The 22450-nt window shown below is 45.7% G+C and overlaps 1 protein-coding gene across 2 annotated transcripts in view; it reads right to left on the reverse strand.

Moving 5' to 3' along the window:
- LOC116517331 (cytoplasmic phosphatidylinositol transfer protein 1-like) overlaps positions 1-22450 on the reverse strand; it is a 61253-nt gene that overhangs the window by 32100 nt on the left and 6703 nt on the right. Inside the window, exons 1-3 of one of the 2 annotated variants that reach the window (XM_032230225.1) lie at positions 18772-18953; positions 13469-13616; positions 2917-3065 (exon numbers count right to left, since the gene is read on the reverse strand). In XM_032230225.1, the coding sequence (XP_032086116.1) occupies positions 2917-3065; positions 13469-13516 (197 nt within the window). In that variant the 5' untranslated portion in view covers positions 13517-13616; positions 18772-18953. Of the gene's footprint in view, positions 1-2916; positions 3066-13468; positions 13617-18771; positions 18954-22450 lie in introns of those variants that run through there. The other variant, XM_032230227.1, reaches the window with a different exon arrangement.

Below are 22450 nucleotides of genomic sequence, written 5' to 3' on the forward strand. Positions count from 1 at the left end.
GGGTAGAAAGGGGAAGAGGAAGAGCAGGAGTAGGAGAAAGGTAAGGGAAGAAGGAAGGGGAAGGAGAGGAAGAAGGAGGAAAGTAGAGAAGGGAGGAAGGGAGAAAAGAAAGGGAAAATAAGGTAGTGTTATAACAGGAGGAAGGGATGGTAAACAAAGCAACCCAAACTGTATATTATAACCTATTAAATGAAATAATAAATGTATAAGAATGATAAATGTTAAAACACTTGTAACCAAACTATATGCTATATGTGATGATGGGTTTTTTTCTTTTTGTTTTGTTTTGTTTTTATTATTGTGGGCATGTGTCGTCTGTAACAAAAAAAATAAAAAAAAATATTTTTATAAAAAGGTGGAGAAACACTGAGATAGATGATAATGAGGGAGGGAGAGGGAGAGAGAGAGAGAGAGACCATAACTAGATAGACAGATAGGCAGGCAGATAGACGGATGGATAGAGAGAAAGAGAGAGAGATAGGTAGGCAAGCAGATAGATGGATGGAGAAAGAGAGGGGGAAAGAGGGAGAGGGATACCATAACTAGATAGGCAGGCAGATAGACAGATGGATGGATGGATAGAGAGAGAGAGGATGTATATAATTAAGGTGACCAGACGTCCCTAGCGAGGTCGCGGGCTGGCAGTAACTGCCGCGGCCTAGCTCCCCCCTCCCCCCGGTCAATGGTGTCCCTCTTTACGAATCTGAAAATCTGGTCACCTTACTTGTTTAGGTAATTCTGAGGTGGTTGATGGTTCTGTGAGTGCCTGTCCTTTATAATTTTCCACATTGCCTTGATGGTTTTTATTCCAGTGACTTTGTCTTTCCTGTTCTTAGGCTTAGGAAAAAAAAAACTGGTTTCATTGGCAGTCTTTCTTTTTTTTGGGGGGGGGGGATTTTTATTTTTTTGGTGTTTTCCTAGCACTGTCATAGTTTGTGGGTGTGGGTGGGTGTGTAATGTCCCACAGTTATCTATGCATTAATAATGATCTAGTAATATTAATAATATCTAGTAATTAGTAATATCTAGTAATAACATCGTCTTGGACACTCCCATCCGGTCACATGGGCGGCAAGCCACTCCCATCCGGTCACATGGGCGGCAAGCCACTCCCATCCGGTCACATGGGCGGCAAGCCACTCCCATCCGGTCACATGGGCGGCAAGCCACTCCCATCCGGTCACATGGGTGGCAAGCCACTCCCACAAAGGAGGCCACGCCCACAGAGGTGGTTCGAACAATTTTTGAAACCCACCCCTGCAAGGATCATTTCTACTTAGGGGTTTAAGTTGTCTGACACCCACAAAAACAACTTGTCATGATTCCGAATAACGAACCCAAGCAAATCCGAACTCTTGAGACCAGAATCCTCCACAAAGAACTTCTTTATTGGGTACATCATATAGACACCATCAAGTGTAAAACCAACTCTAAGTTTTCCCTACAGTTTCGGTATAATTAAAATAGTAAAAGATCCCCTCCCCAAGTATCACTGGTCACATTGTCCAATTGTGGTAATTGGACAACATACCAGGGTACAACCGATTATCTCCAAACCTTAGATGACCTGCAATGTAAATGATTCTGCTACTGCTAATTTATCCTATTTATTAAGTTGCCTGCCCCACATGAAAAGGGGAGAGAAGGTCTGGATGATGATTTTCATGAATCCCACCTACCAGAGCTACAGGTCCAAGATCTCTGGCACCAAGGACCTCCCCTACCTGACCCTCCAAGCATCTCCCGAAGCAATTTGCCCATTCTGCAAAATGGGGATATTTGGACCGGAAGTTGCTGATGCATGAGAGCTGCAAGGCAGAGAGCTGGTAGAAAGGGAAGGAGAAATGGATGGTTGGTGGAATATTTTATTAGGCTGGGTTCCTGCAAAACCCAGCCTGGAGCAATTGTCAGATTTCATGACAGGATAATTGGAAAGCAGAGAACAAATGGATATTGGAGGAAAGCAAAACAGCACGGTGGAGGTGGAGAAGGAGAACGATGCTTAGTAGCAGGGATTAAGTCTTGGGAGAAAGTCTACATAGCATGAATTAAGGTGTGGGCACTAAGCAACCTGCAATCCCAGGGCTGCTTATTGTCGCTTTCTCACAACTACTACTATTATTTTCTTTTGCAAATGATAGTAGCCTTTCCTAAGGTCAATTCCACCATTGTTAAGGGTGAAATACAAGAGTGTTAACTTGAAGGCGGCTTGGTGGAGTTGAAATAAAGGCAGGAAGCAATTGGCCACAGGAAAAGAAATAGGACAAGGGAAGGAGGGAGGGAGGGAGGGAGAGGAAGAAGGGAAGAGGAAAAAGGGGAAAGGGAAGAGAAGGAGGAAGAGGGATAGGAGGAAGGGAGTGAAAGGGAAAAGGAAGGAGGAAAGAGGAGAGGAAGAAGGAAAGAGAAAGGGAAGGGAAAGGGAAGAAAAAGGAAGAAGAGAAGGGAAGGAGGAAGATGAAAAGGAGGAAGGGAGTGAAAGGGAGAAGAAAAAAGGAAGGAGAAAAAGAGAAAGGGAAGAGAAAGGGGAAAGGAAAGGGAGAAGGGAAAGAGAAAAAGGAAAGAGAAGGAGGAATGAAAAGGGGAAGAGAAAGGGGAAGAGGAATAAAGAAAGAAAGGATCAAATATAATGGAAAGGAAACAGATCGAATGTGAAGGCAGGGAAAAATCTTGCCCATTAATGTTGTACAGTCACTCCTCCTTAACTCACTGCTTTCCCTACACCCTACAATGTGTCGTGTTACTCCGTAAACAGAATACACTTAGTAAACCTTCTTCCCCTCCGAGGGATACATTAAGAAACTCCTGACCTGCCTTGCAGGGTGATTGCAAGATGCCCCTTTAGCGAAGTTGCCCACAAGAGAGAAGAAGAAGAGAAACAGGAAACCAGCCCTCGAAATGTCGCTGGCGCTTCCTTACCTGGACAGGTGAACCCTCTTCTCTGTGAACTGGCCTGGCCCATGGACGGGGTCTTCGTGAGGTTCGTTTTTCACCACTTCCACCCCTTCTCCTCTGTCGCTCTCCTGATGGCTGTGCTTACTGATGGTGTAAAGCTGCCCAACTCGGTACTGTTGAGGAAAGAAGACCAAGAGGAGAGCCATGCTGAAAGGGGTTTGGGCAAAGGGGAAGGGTGTGGGAGGAGAACAGACTGGTCCCTTCCCGAGACACTCATGTATCTGTTTAAAATATTTCTATAAAACTCCAGGACAAGGATTTGGTTTCCCCCGCTCTCCATAACAGCATTATAATAATCACAATTTTAAAGCAACTAAAAACAATATTTACTCTCTTCTCCACTTCTGAAGCAAGGAATACAAGAATTCGGAATTCAAAAGAAAGCAGCAAATATATATATATATATATATATATATATATATATATATATATATATATATATATATATATATATATATATATATATATATATATATATATTTATCTATCTATCTATCTATCTATCTATCTATCTATCTATCTATCTATCTATCTATCTATCTATCTATCTATCTATCATCTATCTATCATCTATCTATCATCTATCTATCTATCTATCATCTATCTATCTATCTATCTATCTATCTATCTATCTATCTATCTATCTATCTATCTATCTATCTATCTATCTATCTATCTATCGCTGTGTCCCTGCATAACTCTGGAACACCTTGAGCAATTTCAACCAAACCTGGTACATGGATGACTTATTTTCTGGGGGGAAAAATGCTGTGGGGGTCAGACCCCCCCTAACACCCCTCGGGATGTGTGTTCAGTTAAGATACAGCCTGTTGTGCCTTTGAATGGCTTCTACTGTGCTACCTTCAAATGGCTTCTGCTGTACAGAGCAGTGGAGTTGCCATGGTAACAGCTTCACAGTACTCCGCAAGGGGGCTCCCTCTGGTAAGGGGGAAAACCCTACATTAGAATTTATGTTTGTTTTTGAGGACAAATTTATGGATTAGGATAATTAAATACTTAGGCAATGCCAAGTTATCAGCTAGGTGTGTGTGTGTCTGTGTGTCTGTGTGTCTGTGTGTGTGTACTGTATATGTGTAATTGTTTATATATAATGGTATGTATGTATAATTGAATGTGTATGTGTACTCTATATGTATAATTGTTTATGTATATGTATATTGGTCAGTTCTAACAAAGTATTCCTCTTCTCACTATGAAAGAAGACCTGATCATGGGCCATCAAATAAGTGTTAATTCTTCAAAACCACAGACTGATTTTCTTGTGGATCTTCTGTCCCTAACCTGGTCTTTCAAACTCTTCCATTGGTCCATTTATCACACCGTCACCAGCATCCATCTTGCGGCTGTTTGTCTTTCCTTTCAATCAGAATAACAGAAGTAACCTTGGAGGTCTTCTAGTCCAATCTCCTGCTTAAGCAGGAGACTCTATACCATTCCAGACAAATGACTGTCCAGTCTCTTAAAAGCCTCCATTGTTGGAGCAGCCACAACTTCTGAAGGCAAGCAGTTCCACTGGTTAATTGTCCTCACTGTTAGGAAATTTCTCCTTAGTTCTCTGGAGAGATCTCTGTCTTCTGATGATGATGAAGTCACCTTTGGAAGAGTTGAAAAAGCAGGTTAGGGACAGAGGTTTCCATCTTAACATACTTTGCATAAGGTTTTTTCCACCTTTCCTGGTTTATAGTCTCCAGGGAGTTGAGTTTTCTCATAATGTGTCCAAAATGAGATAATTTGAGCCTGGTTATTAGTGCCTTTTGTGAGGACTCTTGATTGACTTGGTTGGATGATCCATTGGTTTTCTCTCTTGGTGGGCCATGTCTGCGCAGTTTGGAGAAGACCTGCTTCTTCAAAGTCCAACTGTTGCTCCATAGTGTATCTCCTATTCTTCATTTTTGTTTAATAAAAAGTTTTTTTTTAATTAAAGACACATTAAAATATTGGACACAGTGTAACTGTCCTGGCAATGTCCTTGTCATACATGCCAGAATATAAAGTTAAATGTTATAACCACCTTGCTTATTTACAATTGGGCTATTTGGTATTGACAAATATAAAGATATCGTATTTCCATCCATGTTGCTTCGTTCTTGTCTTATACATTTTCACTGTTATGATTTCATACATAATTCTAATCTCCATTCTATAAATCTTAGTCATTGCTTATTTGGAGTCTTTCCTTTTTTGTTCCAACCATTGATAAAATTTATCCCAGATCCTATAATATTCTGATTTGTCTTTGTTCTTCAATTCCCATGTCAATTTACCTTTTTCAGCACAAATCAGAATTTTCCTAATTACTTTTTTACTCTTCTTCAAAGTCCAACTGTTGCTCCATAGAGTATCTCCTCGTCTTCAAAGTCCAACTGTTGCTTGCATAGAGTATCTCCTCTTCTTCAAAGTCCAACTGTTGCTTCTTCAAAGTCCAACTGTTGCTTCCATAGAGTATCTCCTCTTCTTCAAAGTCCAAATATTGCTTCTTCAAAGTCCAACTGTTGCTTCTTACAAAGTCCAACTGTTGCTTCCATAGAGTATCTCCTCTTCTTCAAAGTCCAACTGTTGCTTCTTCAAAGTCCAACTGCTGCTTCCATAGAGTATCTCCTCTTCTTCAAAGTCCAACTGTTGCTTCTTCAAAGTCCAACTCTTGCTTGCATAGAGTATCTTCTCTTCTTCAAAGTCCAACTCTTGCTTCTTCAAAGTCCAACTCTTGCTTCTTACAAAGTCCAACTGTTGCTTCCATAGAGTATCTCCTCTTCTTCAAAGTCCAACTGTTGCTTCTTCAAAGTCCAACTCTTGCTTGCATAGAGTATCTCCTCTTCTTCAAAGTCCAACTGTTGCTTCTTCAAAGTCCAACTGTTGCTTCTTCAAAGTCCAACTGTTGCTTCTTCAAAGTCCAACTCTTGCTTGCATAGAATATCTCCTCTTCTTCAAAGTCCAACTGTTGCTTCCATAGAGTATTTCATCTTCTTCAAAGTCCAACTGTTGCTTCTTCAAAGTCCAACAGGGAGTATCCCTGTTTTCAGGAGTCTCTTCTTGGTAAGTAGAGACCTATGGATGCTTCTTCCTGAAAGCAAGGCCCATTTTTGGTTTTTGTTATGCAAAAAGAGACTTTTCCTCCAAAGCAAAGGGAATTGTTTCCCCAGAGTAAACACCAGCCACACCAGAAAGCCATCAGCTATCTTGCTGCAACCCATGCTCCTGTTTGCCGAGCTCCAACCAACAGCGACAGCTGTGTTGAAATGAGCTACTTTTAGCCTGGCACACAGCTAAGAGGAGCTGAATGACTAAACATGCTGCCTGCCTCTCAAGCCAGCTACAGGGGGGAGGTTGGTTCAAGATGGGCTTTGGCTCCAGAAGCTGCTCGCTTGCAGTGTTGTCCAAAGTTTGAAAGATGTAGAGGAGCAGCAAGAAATCCATGAGGGTGAACTAAAGTCTACTCAGCTCAGCTCTCATGATGAATTCAAGCTCCAGTTGAAAGAACCATTTCCAGGCCAGACATCGTGGTTAAGGTCCCATCTCCAATCATTTAGAAATTAAGGATTGGGGGTTACAGCTCCAAGAATCCTCATAGGGACTAAAAACGGTAAAAATAAAGGTTTTCTCTGGCCAGTCATATCTGTCTCATGTCTGACCGTCTTAAATCTAAGATTTACAAGACAACCATCTGCCCTGTTGCACTGTATGGCACTGAATGCTGGGCAACAACAACAGGGAATGAAAGCTCTCTCCATGCCATGGAAATGCGAAGGCTCTGTTAAATATCAGGCACCTCCCTTCTTGACCACAGCACAAATGACCCCATTTGACAACATTTTGGTGTGGCACTAATTATAGAGAAGATGAGAGAAGGACGACTCTTCTGGTATGGACATGTCCCAAGAGCAGCAACTTCCACCATGGCTAAGACTGCCTACCAACCTGAAGTCAATGGCCAGCACTCAAAACAGAGATGGCAAGACACCATCAAAAGATATGGAAGCTGTGGGCCTATGCCCTGGAGATGCAGCTGACTGTGCAGAGTGGTGTTCAATGATCCAAAAAGCAGACCCAGCTCTTGTGGGAATACACTAGGAAGAAGAAGAAGAACAAAAAGATGAAGAAGAAGAAGAAGAAGGAGGAGGAGGAGGAGGAGGAGGAGGAGGAGGAGAAGGAGGAGGAGGAGGAGAAGGAAGAAGAAGAGGAAGAAGAGGAAGAGAAAGAAGAAGGGAAAGAAGAGAAAGAAGAAGAGGAAGGAGAAGAAGGAGGAGAAGGAGAAGGTTTGAAGGTTTGAAGGTTTATTAACATTTATAGGCCGCCCTTTTCCCTGAGGGGACTCAGGGCGGCTTACATAAAATCAGGGGAGGGAAATACAACCAATAACGTAGACAAACATCGAGTAAAATAATGAGCAACATTCATTCATCATTCGGGAGGGGCGATTATCTTTGTCCCCAGGCCTGACGGGCTAGCCAGGTCTTAAGGGCTATGTGGAAGGCCTGGACGGTGGTGAGAGTACGAATCTCCACGGGGAGCTCGTTCCAAAGAGAAGGAAGAAGAGGAAGAAGAGGAAGAGAAAGAAGAAGGGAAAGAAGAGAAAGAAGAAGAAGAGGAAGAAGAAGAAGGAGGAGGAGGAGGAGGAAGAAGAGGAAGGAGGAGGAAGAGGAAGAAGAAGAGTCTGACTCTAGAAAGCGGTGCTGATCTCCATTTCATAGCCAAGACAACTGGCATTGTCCAAAGGTGCTTCCATGGTCATGTGGCTGGCATGAATCTATGCCGGGGTTCCAGGAATGCTGTTATCCTCCCACCGAAGTGGTACCTGTTTATCTAGTTGCCTTTGCATGATTTTGAAATTCTAGGTGGGCAGGAGCTAGGACAGGGAGCTTCTGCAGCACTTGGGTCTTGAACCTGGGCTGTCATTCTTCAAGCTACCAAGCTCAGCCATGTTTAACTGCTGAGCCATCACACCCCCTTTCATAGGGACTAGCACCCTGCAATATTCTAACGGGATCTCTGTCCATCCACCAACAAGGGCTGAAAGGAATGATTTTGTCACAGGAGAGAACATGGTTGGAGGTGAGATGGGAAAATCTTTCCCCTTAGACTCTCCAATCTTCACATTCAAGTGATCTCAGATAAGAGCAAGAAGACTGATGAAGGTTAATGAAGAAGGAGAGAGAGGCAGTTTGGCCCAGTGGTGAAGGCATCAGGCTAGAAAGCAGGAGCTGGAGAGTTCTAGTCTGAGGTGGCGTAGTGGTTAGGGTGCAGTACTGCAGCCACTTCAGCTGACTGCTAGTTCTGCAGCTCAGCGGTTCAAATCTCACCGGCTCAGGATTGACTCAGCCTTCCATCCTTCCGAGGTGGGTAAAATGAGGACCCAGATTGTGGGGGGCGATATGCCAACTCTGTAAACCACTTAGAGAGGGCTGAAAGCCTTATGAAGCGGTATATAAGTCTAACTGCTATTGCTATTTAGGCATAAAAGCCGGCAGAGTAGTATTGACCTCATCCCAACTGATAGGCCATGTCAGGACACCTGGCGCAACTGCTGTCACGTGCTGTGGGGTGGGGTGCATGTCATCATTTGAACCTCTTCAGATGCCCGTGATCTTTGTCAGCACATTGCACCCCCAGCCTGCTCTCAGACGAGGAAGGCTGCTGATTAACCAGGCGCCATTGGAATGGGTTTCTTTTCTTTTTTTTTTCCAAAGAAAGCTTGACAATTCCTCCAAAGTGCAGATAATAGGTCTTCGGTAATTAGCAGGATGACAAGAGCCATCAAGAGAACAATCAAATAATGACTCTATGGGAGTATTGTCGCTGCCTGCCCCCTTTCCTCCACTCTGACATTATTTAAAGGGAAAGGTTCCCCTCGCACATGTGTGCTAATCGTTCCTGACTGTAGGGGGCAGTGTTCATCTCCATTTCAAAGCTGAAGAGCCAGCGCTGTCAGAAGATGGCTCCATGACTAAATGCCGAAGGCATACAGAGCGCTGTTCCCTTCCCACCAAAGATGGGTCCTATTTTTCTATTTGCATTTTTTACGTGCTTTCAAACTGCTGGATTGGTAGAAGTTGGGATAAGTAACTGGGTATGTCTAGTTTTTGTTCCAATATCTCAGGGGCTGCCACAAAGAAGAGGGAGTCAAACTATTCTCCAAAGTACCTGAGGGCAGGACAAGAAACAAAGGGTGAAGGAGAGAGAGAGAAGGAGAGAAGCAACTTAGAACTAAGGAGGAATTTCCTCAAGGCACACTGTTCCATTGGTTAATTGTTCTGTCAGGAAATTTCTCCTTAGTTTTAAGTTGCTTCTCTCCTTAGTTAATTTTCACCCATTGCTTCTGGTCCTGCCTTCAGGTGCTTTGGAGAATAGCTTGACTCCCTCTTCTTTGAGACAGCCCCTGAGATATTGGAAGATTGCTATCATGTCTCCCCTAGTCCTTCTTTTCATTAAACTAAACATACCCAATTCCAGCAACTGTTCTTCATGTGTTTTAACCTCCAGTCTCCTAATCATCTTTGTTGCTCTTCTCTGCACTCTTTCTAGAGTCTCCACAACTTTTTGACATCACAATAACCAAAACTGGATTCAAATGGCATTCCAAGTGCGATCTTACCAAGGCCTTGTGAAGCGGTACTAGCACTTCACATGATCTTGATTCTATCCTTAAATCACTCGGAACTTTCCAAAGATAATATAAGCAATCCCATCCCGCAAGAGCTGATGAAGGAAACTGAACTTCTAGCCTTCTGTACTGAAACATTCGCAATCTTTCTCTAAAGTGCAAATGTGTCACCATCCTTTTCTTCTTCTTCTGCTATTAACACCAGGGAGGGCTGCTACTCCTGGGGAGTCCCTCCCAGCACAATTTAACTTAAACATTGAGTCAGGAAACTGAAGACAAAGAAGAATGTGTCAGGAATCAAAAATTCACGTTTTACGAAGCAGCACCCGCCAACACTGCTATTGAATGTAGGCTGGCACCATAAAATTTACAGTAGCGCTGTATTACACCAGATCTTGAAGAGGAAACTCAAAGACTTTGGTCACCTAATGAGAAGGAAGGACTCCCTGGAGAAAAGCCTCATGCTGGGAAAGATGGAGGGGAAGAGAAGAAGGGGATGGCAGAGAATGAGGGGGCTGGATAGAGTCACCCAAGCAGTAGGCATGAGTTTAAATGGACTCCAGAGGATGGTAGAGGACAGGAAGGCCTGGAGGAACGTTGTCCATGGGGCAGTGGTGGGATTCAAATAATTTACCAACCAGTTCTCTGCCCTAATAACCAGCTGCGTCGGCGGGGCTCGGTGGTCATGTGATCATGTGGGCGTGGCCAAGTCAATGTCACTCAGGTCGATTGGCACTTCACCTTAATTGTTACAATGATAATAAGGGTTAACTGGAGAGGCAGTTTCTGTAAGCAGGGCACTAAAGATTAGGCTAGAAACAACACCAGAATGTTTCCTTCCTGCCTTCCTTACAGGATTAGCCCTGCAAAGTGGGAAAAAACAAAAGGAGATTTCTTCCAAGAACCAGTTCTCCCAACTGCTTAGAAAGTTACCAACCGGTTCTCCCAAATAGGTGCGAACTGGCTGAATCCCACCACTGCCATGGGGTCACGATGGGTCAGACATGACTTCACGACTAACAACAATAACAATCATTTTTAGTGACCATCTGAAGTTACAATGGCACTTAGCACCAATCCTTGCTTCCTCTCAATCACCTGTTCAAAATCCTTTGTATTTACATGATAGCAATATCTGAGTGGCTATCACAAAGAAGAGTGGGGAGGGGGGGGATAACCTAATTCTCCAAAACACCTGAAGGCAGGGCAAAAAACAACAGATGGAAACGAATCAAGCAGTGATCCAACCTGGAATTAAAGAGAAATTTCCTGCTAGTGAGAACAATTAATCAGTGGAACAACTTGCCTCCAGAAGTTATAGGTGCTCATGACTGGCGGCTTTTAAGAAGAGACTGGACAGCCACTTGATTATGTCTAGTTCAGTGAAAAGAAGGACTAGGGGAGACATGATAGCAGTCTTCCAATATTTGAGGGGTTGCCACAAAGAAGAGGGAGTCAAGCTATTCTCCAAAGCACCTCAGGGCAGAACAAGAAGCAATGGGTGGAAACTAATCAAGGAGAGAAGCAACCAAGAACTAAGGACAAATTTCCTGACAGTGAGAACAATTAACCCATGGAACAGCCTGCCTCCTTCAGGAAATTTCTCCTTAGTTCTAGATGGATCTCTCTATGATGAGAAGAGAGACAAGGAGCAATGGATGGAAACTAATCAAGGAGAGAAGCAACCTAGAACTGAGGAGAAATATCCTGACAGTGGAAACAATTAATCAGGGTAAAAGCTTGCCTCCCGAAATCGTGGGCGCTCCATCACTGGAGGTTTTCAAGAAGAGACTGGACAACCTCTTGTTTGGAATGCTATATAGTCTTCTGCTTGAGCAGGGGGTTGGACTAGAACAGTGCTGGCTGGGGAATTCTGGGAGTTGAAGTCCGGACATCTTCAAGTTGCCAAGGTTGAGAAACACTGGACTAGAAGATCTCCAAGGTCCCTTTTAACTCTGTTTTAAATGCATTATCAGGTTAAACATATTTCCAATGCCCTGTGGGGCCCGAATGATCACAGGTGTCTAGGCAGGCATGGACCCATCTGTCACGCACATGCAAATCATATGAGCCTGCTGCTCAATCTCTCAGAACACCATGTGCCCAGGGGCCACTGTTTTCCACAAAAGACTCCACGTTGTTCAGTACAAGCTGTCCACCACTTCTGTGACACATTCATCTTCTTGGGAGCCACAGGGGAACCGAGAGCTTGCCTGTTATTAAGGCTTGTTTCCTAAGAGCCATTAACAGCTCATAACATTTGCACCTGCTTTTGCAACAGGCCATATTTCAACCTTGGGAAAAAAACATGACAGAATAACAGAGTTGGAAGGGACACCTTGGAGGTCTTCTAGTCCAGCGGTCACCAACTGGGGGTCCGTGAGACAATTTTGGTGGTCCGCAGAAAAATTATTTGCGTTTTTTATATTGCATTAAATCAGGGGGGGGTCCTCAAACTACGGCCCCCGGACCCCTTCTCTGCCTCCGACACAGAGCCCTCGTCAGAGCCTTCCCCAGACTCCAGGACTGGCCCATCTTCCTCCCCAACCTCCTCACTGTCCGAATCTGTCACCAGCTCTGCTGGTTACTGGTGGGCCACAACACTCCATCTCATTGTGCAGCTTACTCTAACCAATAGGCTGCTTCTGCTAAGCCCCTTTCTCATTTAACTACTTTTAGTACCTGTGCTTAACATCTGGAAAGGAAAAAAAAGCAAGGGAGACAAGTGGATAATACCCACATCACCCAAGTCTGAACATCTCCCTTCCCAGGTTTCAGAGCCAGGGATGGGTGGGTGTCTTAAATACATTTCTGTATACTCTTAAGTTTAGGATTTACACTGTTGACTGTCCTTCCTCTAAATTGTGGTTTTTCAACCACAACAATCTTAATCCAGGTAGATTTCAACTCCCAGAATTCTCCAGCCCATTTCAAGAGATCTGGACCGATTCCCGGAGCTACTCAGCCAACTTTAAGAAGGGTGGACTTCAACTCCCAGAATTCCCCAGGCCACTTTAAGAGGGCATGGATTTTCAACTCTCGAAATTCTCCAGCTGGCACATTGACTGGGACATTCTGGAGCTGAAGTCCACACCTTTTCAAGTGGCTGAGGTTGAGACACATGGCTCAAAGTGTGCAGAACAGTGATGGCAAACCTTTTTGGCACCAAGTGCCGAAAATGGAGCGTGCATGCTCATCTGGGCTGCAACCAAGAAGAGGAGCTGCCCAGGGGATATGCAAACGCTGGAAAATGAACTTCCGGTTGGGTCTGCGCACAACAATCCACTGGCCGGAAAACGGAAGACCTGCTCTTCCAGTTTCTGGCACTGCTGCACTCATGAAGGCCAGCTGATTGTCACACGTGCATGCATGCCAGAAACCCAGAAGAGGAACAGGTGGTGACATGCTCCTTCGGGCACATGTGCCATAGGTTTGCCATCGCAAGTGTAGAAGGTCGGTAGCCTCATGAAGCCCTGAAAGTTTTGGTCCCTAATTTAGAAACTGGGGAGGTTTCATTCCAGCCAGTATCCTCCCTTCTTCTAATGTGGTATTTCTCAAACTTGGGAACCTGATGATGTGTGAAACAGCACCCAGAATTCTCCAGCTAGCAATTCTAGCCAGCTGCATTCTCCAGCGGACAATTCTCCCCTTGCTGGCTGAGGAATTCTGGGAGATGGAGTCCACAGACCTTCTGGTTTTCCAAGATTGAGCAACAGTGTTCTGTAGTCTCCAATCTCTAGCAACAAACCAAACCTTTGACCCTCCCCTCCCAACTCCTCCAGCCCATCGTGTCCTGCAACAAGCTAGCAAGGAAGTTGGGTGTGAAGATTCCAAGATAGTTTGGCTAAATAAAAAACCTCCCCTTCCTTCCCCACAATTTCAGGAGCTCAACTTTACCTCTTCAGTGGTGAGAGGCATACAAATCCGATATTCCTTCACCAGCATTGCTGCTTCAAGGTTCAAGATGTTGTCTTCTCTTCAGATGGAAACGGGGACTCGTCAGCAACTCAGCGGCCCCACAAGGTTCCTCAAGGAAAGCATCATGCTGTAGGGAAACAGGCATTCCCAACCAGAGGTTGGAACAGAGAACAAGACTTTAGAACAACTCAAGGACCAACTCTGGTGCACATCTGGCAAGCTCAAAGCTACAACTGGTCAATATTGTCCAAGCAGCTTTCTCTCCCTATTGCTGCAACAATGGCTGGGCTCATGACTTCATGCTGAGTTGCCAGGGAAGCCCTTGTGAGGTCACCAGCCTTCTCACCTCTCAAGCCAAGGGAGGAGCAGCTGTTGGACCAAAGAGGCATAAAGAAGGCCATCCCAACCTTTGCCCTTGCTCAGTTTTAACAGATTAACAGATGAGTTGGAAGGGACCTTGTAGGTCATCTAGTCCAATCCTCCACCCAAGCAGGAGACCCTACACCATTTCTGTCAGAGGGCAGTCCAGTCTCTTCTTGAAAGCCTCCAGTGATGAAGCTCCTGCAACTTCTGAAGGCAACTTCTGTTCCATGGGTTAGTTGCTCTCACTGTCAGAAAATTTCTCCTTATTTCCAGGTTGAATCTCTCCTTGATCAGTTTCTAACCATTATTCTTTGTCTGCCCTTCGGGTGCTTTGGAAAATAGCTTGACCCCCCCCCCCCCTTTCTGTGGCAGACCCTCAAATATTGGAAGACTGCTATCAAGTCTCCCCTGGTCCTTCTCTTCACTAGACTAGCCAGGCCCAGTTCCTGAAACCGTTCATCGTATGTTTTAGTCTCCAGTCCCCTCATCATCCTGGTTGCTCTTCTTTTTTTTTTTCTTTTTTTTTTTGCAGAAGAGCGGATTCTCAGACAGATTTATTTCTTTTTGGCACCATTTTCTAAAGCTTCTTCTCTTCCTTTGCTCAATCCCCATGTTCCTCCAGAGCTCAACATAAAAGTGTGAGGAAGTTAATGAAGAAAACGGAAAGAAAATGTTGTGGAGGTCTGGTAGGCTAACACTGCAGGCTTAGTGACACATTGCAAGTGACAGGCTGAAACTTATTAGGTCTCTGGAAAGCTGCAGGAGAGAAGCTGGTGTTTCAAAATCATTCCCCAAGGCCAGGATTCCGGCTATTTTCTAAATATAGGAAAGCAAATAATCTCTCTTGTGCCTCTGTCTAGTCTAAGGTTCACCAACTTTTCAGACCTCAGGGACCACTAAATTCATAATTTTAAATCCTGCAGACCACTAATATGATCTGCCTAATGACTGGCTGGGTGGGTGTGGCAAGGTGGTCATGTGAGTGGGTGGGTGTGGCTAATTCAATGTCACTCACATCAAGGGGCACCTCGCCAGCCTCTACTCACCCCTCCCAGCCACTCCTCACCTGCCTGCCCACCCGGGCTCCTTAGGGCCCCAACAAGAAGCAGTTGCTGGAGCTAAGCAGCCAACATGAGAAAGAGATGGCAAAACAACTCAGTTCAAACTGGATCTGACCAAGAAGGAGGCTTAGCAGAAGCACCTCAGTGAAGACTAGGAGCAGAGGCTTTCCAAGCAGGGGAAAGACCTGCGGGAGTGCAAGGCCAGGGACCAGTGCTTGGAGGATCAGCAAGCAGAGATGGTCAGCCAGTTCCAGGCCATGATGCCGTCCCACTGGAACGAGGCCCTCCGGTTCTTCGCCACCAGCATTACTTCCCTCCAGCCTTTGCCGAAATCCCCACACCAGGAGGCCAAAGCAGACCCCAAGTCAGAATTTCTGCCCCCCTCCGACCTGCCCAAAAAGACCCCGAAGGGGGAGATTCTCTGCAGCAACACAAATGTTCATTGCACGTATCCGTCCCAGGGACCGTAGTTTGAGGACCCCTGATTTAGTGCAATATAAAAATGCAAATAATTTTTCTGCAGACCTCCCACATTTTCTCTGGTCAAGATTACAGACCATCCCTACCAACATGAGATGGAGAATCTTCTGGAACAAAGAACGCACCTTCAAGGTAAGATTGAATTCTGCTGGCTGTTCTCAGACTAAATTAAGACACCTCCATGTGCGATGATTCATTTAGTGGAATTATATTTCCAAGATTCTTTTCTCTTTGAAAAAGGGAGGGGTGGGGAAAGCTGGCTGGTAACAAAGCACAACATCCATCTTCCACCTAATGTTTCATCCTAGGCTCTAAAACGGAGGAAGGTGGTAGAAACACAGAACGTTGTTTGGGAGGCCTGGAGAAATATCAAGCCTTGAATTGTTCATAAAAATAATAAAGTCATGGGAGGGAGGGAAAGAAGGAAGGAAGGAGGAAGGAAGATGAAGAAAGGAAGATGAAGAAAGGAAGATGAAGGAGAGCAGAAAGGAAGGAAGATGAAGGAAAAAAGGAAGGAAGATGAAGGAAAAAGGAAGGAAGAATAAGGAAAAAAAGGAAGAAAGGAAGATGAAGGAAAAAAGGAATTAAGTAGGAAGGAAGATGAAGGAAGGAAGATGAAAGAAGGAAGAATGAAAACAGGAAGGAAGGAAGTTGAAGGAAAAAAGGAAGGAAGATGAAGGAAGGAAGAAGGAGAATAGGAAGGAAGATGAAGAAAAAGGAAAATAAAGGAAAAAGGAAATAACACGAAGGAAAAAAGGCAGGAAGGAAAAAAGGAAAGAAGGAAGGGAAGGAAGGAAGATGAAGGAAAAAGGAAGGAAGATGAAGGAAAAGAAACAAAGATGGAAAGAAGGAAGGAAGATGAAAGGAAGGGAGGGAGGAAGATAGAATGAAGGAAAGAAAGAAAGAAAGAATAAATAAATAAATAAAGGAAGAAAAGAAGGAAGGAAGGAAGGAAGGAAAGAAAGGGAAGAAAGAATCAGAGAAGAAAGAAAACAGAGAAGGAAGAAGGAAGCAAGCATACAAGGACATAAGGAACTAATGTTCCAAGTAAGCTTCCAGGAGAAGGGTTCAAATTGTCCTTCGGTCTGACCTACAGAATGCCATTCCACAGTTCCCTTCCACAGATGCATTCAATCACCGTTTCTCAATCTTAGCCACATTCAGGTGGGTGGAATTCAACTCCCAGCTTGCTGGCTGGGAAATCCCGCAAGCTGGACGTCCACTCACCTTAAAGCAACCAGATTTGGGAAGCCCTGCGCTAAACCCTCTTGAATGCAGAATCGACGTTCAGGTTATCCCTACGCAACTGAGGTTTGTTCACACCTGCACAGGTAACATACCTCAAAAGCAGCTCCCACGTGCCAAAGCATTGCTCCTTCATCCCTTCTCTTTCCCTCTGCTCCCTTCTCCCTCCAAGGAGCATAGGGCAAGGACGAGCCATTCCCTGGCTACTCACCTGCCCCGGTTTCTGATTGGCGAGATAATTTAGACTGAGCACACCTGGCCCAAGGTGACCCTGCTGGATTTTGTAACCAAGCGACCATCTGGCTTGCATTGCCTGGTGTCAGATCAGTATCAGGCAGCAGAGTGCATCCCTCTCCACCTGCTACTATCAATGACACCTAGAGTTTCTTGCGATTCGGTAAATTAGGCAGTTGTTCACCTATCAGCCATCAAGGCCTCTGATCTAGTCCAACCTCCTTGGGGATATTCTTTTGTGAAGCAACCTCGTGAAAGAAACCTTGTTGACATATTTGCATATGCCGTGAAAGCTTCAGCACTTGAGACAAATTCCTTGTGTATTTAATCACTCAGGCCAATAAAGATTTCTATTTGTATTGTGTTTGTGTTGTGCCCTATTCTGTTCTCTTCTATATTATTCTGTTCTCTATTCTTATTCTTTTTCAGATAATTAAGCATAGCAGTAGCACTTAGACTTATATTCCGCTTCACAGAGCTTTCAGGGCCCTCTCTAAGCGGTTTACAGAGTCAGCCTCTTGTCCACAACAATCTGGGTCCTCATTTTATAGACCTCAGAAGGATGGAAGGCTGAGTCAACCTTGAGCCTAGTGAGATTTGAACTGCCAAAGCTCAGGCTGCCAGCCGGCAGAGAAGTAGCCTGCAGTACTGCAGTCTAACCACTGCACCAACATGGCTCAGTATGTACCAGTTTTGCAAATAGCAATAGCAATAGCAATAGCAGTTAGATTTATATACCGCTTCATAGGGCTTTCAGCCCTCTCTAAGCGGTTTACAGAGTCAGCCTCTTGCCCCCAACAATTTGGGTCCTCATTTTACCCACCTCGGAAGGATGGAAGGCTGAGTCAACCCTGAGCCAGTGAGATTTGAACTGCCGAACTGCCGAACTAGCAGTCAGCTGAAGTAGCCTGCAGTACTGCACTCTAACCACTGCGCCACCTCGGCTCTAAGCCATAAACTTGAGCCTCTCCATGGGCATTCCCTTGGCAGACCTTTTTGTGCCCAGAGAGCAGTTTGTTGAAATTAAGTTGTAATTTTCACATCACATAGAGCCCCAGTTTCCATTCATCTTCTCAAGCTTCCTGCTAACCACCCTGCAAGGTAGGCCAATAGCACAAGTAAACTTGCCCCAATGAAGCCAATTGAGCTTTCCTAAGCTGCAAAACAGCCTCCAAATATTTTTGTAGCTCATTGCAACAATCACATCATCCACCAAATATTATCTTCATTTAGAATCATCCCAACTGTGGCAATTTTCTGGGAGTTCAATTTCCAGAATCCATCCTTCTTTCGTCTCTTTTCTTTCTTTTCAATCCCATCTTCCTTCCTCCCTTTCTTCCTTCCCTCCTCCCTCCCTCCTCTCCTTCCCTACTTTTCATTCCCATCTTCTTTCTTTCTTTTCCTTCCTTCTCATGCCCATCTTCCTTCTCTCCCTCCCTCCCTCCTCTCCTTTACTGCCTTTCATTCCCATTTTCTTCTTTCCTTCCTTTCTCTTCCTTTCTTTTTCTTTCTTTGCTTCTTTCCTCCCTCCCTCTCTTCTTTCCTTTTCATCCCCATCTTCCCTACCTCCCTATCTCTCTCCTCTCCTTCCATGCTTCTCCTTCCCATCTCCTTTCCTCCTTCTTTCCTTCCTTCCTTCCTTCCTTCCTTCCTTCCTTCCTTCCTCCCTCCCTCCTCAATTAATTTATCTGTTTCACATCCATCTATCCTGTTTTATTTTACTCACTCATTCTAAATGCTCTATATCAGCATTTCTCAACCTTGGCAACTTTTAAGACTTGTTGACTCCAACTCTCAGAATTCTGGTAGCTGAAGTCCACAAACCCTTAAAAGTCACCTGGTTTGAGAAACACCATAATAAAGAAACCCTTATTGAGCAATGCTTGGTGGAAAACTCACCACTCAGAAGGAACCCAAATCTCAAAGCAGTTGAGACCTCCTTCCTTTTCTGCAGGAATAAATCTTCCAGTTGAGATTAGCTGCATGCTTGGTACATTCTCAACTGCAGAACTTGTTTGAAAAGCCACTGCGGTGTGCTTACATAGTGTGTAAATAACACAGCCCAGCTCACCCTGGGGCAAATAGGAGTTTTCCCACCCACTCCTTTTTCCATGCACACAGCCGCAGCTAGCAAACCACATGCAAATTCGGTCCAACCAATTCATTTATAATAGGGGCTGCTCAGCCACACAAGTCAATAGCCTTCCAGCGATAAGCAGGCTCTCCTTAATGTTTAACAATTAGCTGCCTGAGTTAAAAGTACAGCCAAGAGGAATTTGGCTGAATATCACAGTTGGAAGACGATGCTGTTTTGGAAAAACTTTCGGGGATCTGAAGCAGATTGAGTTGCCACCAGCAAGATGCAAAAACCAGCAGGAATGCCCCAAGCAGATTAAAGAGAAAAAAAACAAATAAAAGGGATGTCAACCTACTTTATCAACCCAGTATAGGAAGTTAGCACTCACCTCTCTCTTAGAAAAATGAAATATTTTAGGAAATATTAAAAGGGCAGAATATTTCCCCCTAAGAGGGACACAGAAACTGACACACACCCCACCTTTGTCAATGGGCCATTAAGGCCGTGATTCTACATAACAAAGATCTACCCCCTTCAGCTCCAGGGTGATGGGATTAAGATATGGCCCTTAGGACATGATAGGATTAGCCAGGGGTGGATTCCAGCAGAGAACTACTGGCAATTTGTTTAGGGGCGCTTTGCATGTGCGCACTTGATGCGCACTGCATGCGCATGCACAGTACAAGTAAAAGTGTACATCAGGGACGTGCAGTCAGGGGAGGCAGGGCCTCACCACTGTCATCATGAAAAGAAAAAAAATGTAAAAGGAAAAAGGCTGAGGTAGTTGCTGCCAGAGTCACAGTGGATGACTCTGCTTAGGAAAAAGGCAAGAGCTGCTGAGGTCAGGCTGGGTTAGCTGCTGCCAGAGTCGCCAATGGATGACTCTGCTTAACTGTTTAAAAAAAGCTCTAAAAAAAGTGCCCCCTACAGGAGGAGGCGGGAGAACCACGTGCCTCATTTAGTCTATCTTTATGATCACTCGAGCAGAGTTAAGCAAGGGTTAAAAGCCGAAAAATTCCTTATGTAGATGAGGCACGTGGTTCTCTCGCCTCCTGTAGAGGGCACTTTTTAAAGAGGCTTTTTTAAACAGTTAAGCAGAGTCATCCAATGGAGAGTCTGGCAGCAGCTAACCCAGCCTGACCTCAGCAGCTCTTGCCTTTTTCCTTTTACATTTTTACATTTTCATCATGGCAGGCAAGAGCAGAGTTGAAATCCTCTGTGAAAGAGCTGGGAAAGGTATGTGGGTCGGAGGGAGGGGGAGGAATTCAAAATTAATGTAATTTGTAAGTAATTGTATTATTGTAAGTAATTTGTGTGTGTGTGTGTGTTTTACCCACCTCTGCTGGCGCGGGGGCTGGCACTTTTTTTTATGTTTCAGAACCATTCCCATAAATAAATGCATTTATTGGGCAGTAGGAAATCCCTCAGCTGGGAAGTGTCTGAGTTGAATTTGGCAACCCAAAAGTGTTAAAGCAAGGAGGCTGACCATTCAGCAGGAATGTTTATAATCATTTTCCATTTCCTGTCTAAACGGAACTACTTTAAGTGTGGGGTGTCTTCGTTAATATAATCTGCCCCTTTCTCCTTCTGATGCTGTTTTGTAAGAGAGGGGAGAAAGGTGGGTTCTCCCTTGGTGTGGTAGAGCCCTTCCAAAAGCCCTGCCGCTGTGTCAGGCGTAGAAGCAGGGACGTGCAGTCACTAGAGGCAGGGGAAGCGGGGCCTCACCAGTCTCCTCAGGAAAAGGAAAACATTTTAAAGAATTGTTTTAAAATAATTAAAGCCAAGGTAGTTGCTACCAGATTCCAAGTCACAGTGGCTTGGTGTCTGCTTAGTGTTAACTATTAGGAGGAGGCCAGAGAACTAGGGGCCTCCTTTGCATAAGGAATTTTTCACCCTTTAAAAATTAAGAATGGGTTAAAAAGCAAAAAAAATTCATATGCAAAGGAGGCACTGATTCTCCCGCCTCTTGATCTGGGAGCAGAGAATCATGTCTTGCACTTGAGCGACTGTGCTATCGAAGGTGATTCTGGAGAGGTTACTGGGGCGCCAACCGCCATTTCTTCAGCAGCAATTTCTTCTCTGCCCGGCATTTTCTACTGGGCGGCTTGGTGCCTTTGCTGCACTTTGCCAGGCACTTTGCATTGCGGGAACCGTCAAGTGCCGACATTCCCGCTGCCCCGGCCTGCAGCCAGCCCAGCACCGTGCTGCCTCTTCCTCCGCTGCCGCCGCTTTCCTCTCTGCCCTGGCCGCAGCTTATGAGACCCTGTTGTCCCGCGGAGCCCGCTGATGCTTGAGTGGGGAGGAGGAGGAGGAGGAGGAGGAGGAGGAGGAGGAGAAGGAGGAGGAGAGCGGTGAGTCCTTGTGCTGGCCGACCGGCCAGGCGGGGTGCAGGTCGGGCGGGGGGTGGGTGGGCTGGCTGCAGGCTGGGGCAGCAGGATTGTTCATCGGAGGAGGTGGGGGGGGGCAAGGCGATGGAGCGCGACGATGGCGAGAAGCAGCTTGGACAGAGCCGGGACACTGCCAGCAGCTTGGGTGTCCTGGCTCCATCCAAGCTGCTTCTCGCCACCATCGCGCTCCACCACCTTGCCCCGCCCACCTCCTCCGACGAACAATCCTGCTGCCCCGGCCTGCAGCCAGCTCAGCACCGAGTGGGGGGGAGGAGGAGGAGGAGGAGGAGGAGGAGGAGGAGGAGGAGGAGGAGGAGGAGGAGGAGAGCAGTGAGTCCTTGTGCCGTCCTTGTGCCAGCCAGGTGGGGAGCAGGTCGGGCGGGGGGTGGGTGGGCTGGCTGCAGGCCGGGGCAGCAGGATTGTTCATCGGAGGGGGGGGGCAAGGCGGTGGAGCGCGACCGCGGCGAGACGTCTGTCGGACACAGTGGCGGAGACATTGCTTCTCACTGCTGCTGCGCTCTTGCTTCACCAACGATAACCCTCACCGCACATCACTGGGTAGAAGTGTCCTGCGTCCCGCCTCTATGGCGGACACAGCGCCGGGGCTTTGGTATGGCTTTCAGAAAGGTTTATGGCTGGTGAGGCAAGTGGGCAAAAGCCACCCATATCAGACACAGCGGCGGGGCATCCAAATGCCCTGCCGCTGTGTCCAACATAGGGAAGCTTTCACCCACTTGCCTCACCAGCCATAAACCTCACCGCACGTTACTGGTGTACATGCACAGAAGCAAAAAACAAGATGGTGGTGCCTTCAATACCACAAAGAGAACCAGTTGGGGACGTGGCAGGCCTGGGTCGCTGATGATTCCAGAGACCCAGGCCACCAAACTACTACCGGTTCAGTCGAACTGGTCTGAATTGGTAGGAACCCACCACTGGGATTAGCCCTCTACCCATCTCAACACATGGCACCTGGGAAGATTACATCATCCAGCAATGTTCAACCAAGCCTGAGAGCCTACAAAGTTAGTTAAGATGCCCAACCCGTGGGAGTCTGACCACCAATCAGAATACATTTCTTACACAGGAACAGGAAGCTCTAAGGCCTTTTCAC

This window comes from Thamnophis elegans, chromosome 14, assembly GCF_009769535.1.
Source record: "Thamnophis elegans isolate rThaEle1 chromosome 14, rThaEle1.pri, whole genome shotgun sequence".
NCBI lineage: Eukaryota > Metazoa > Chordata > Lepidosauria > Squamata > Colubridae > Thamnophis > Thamnophis elegans.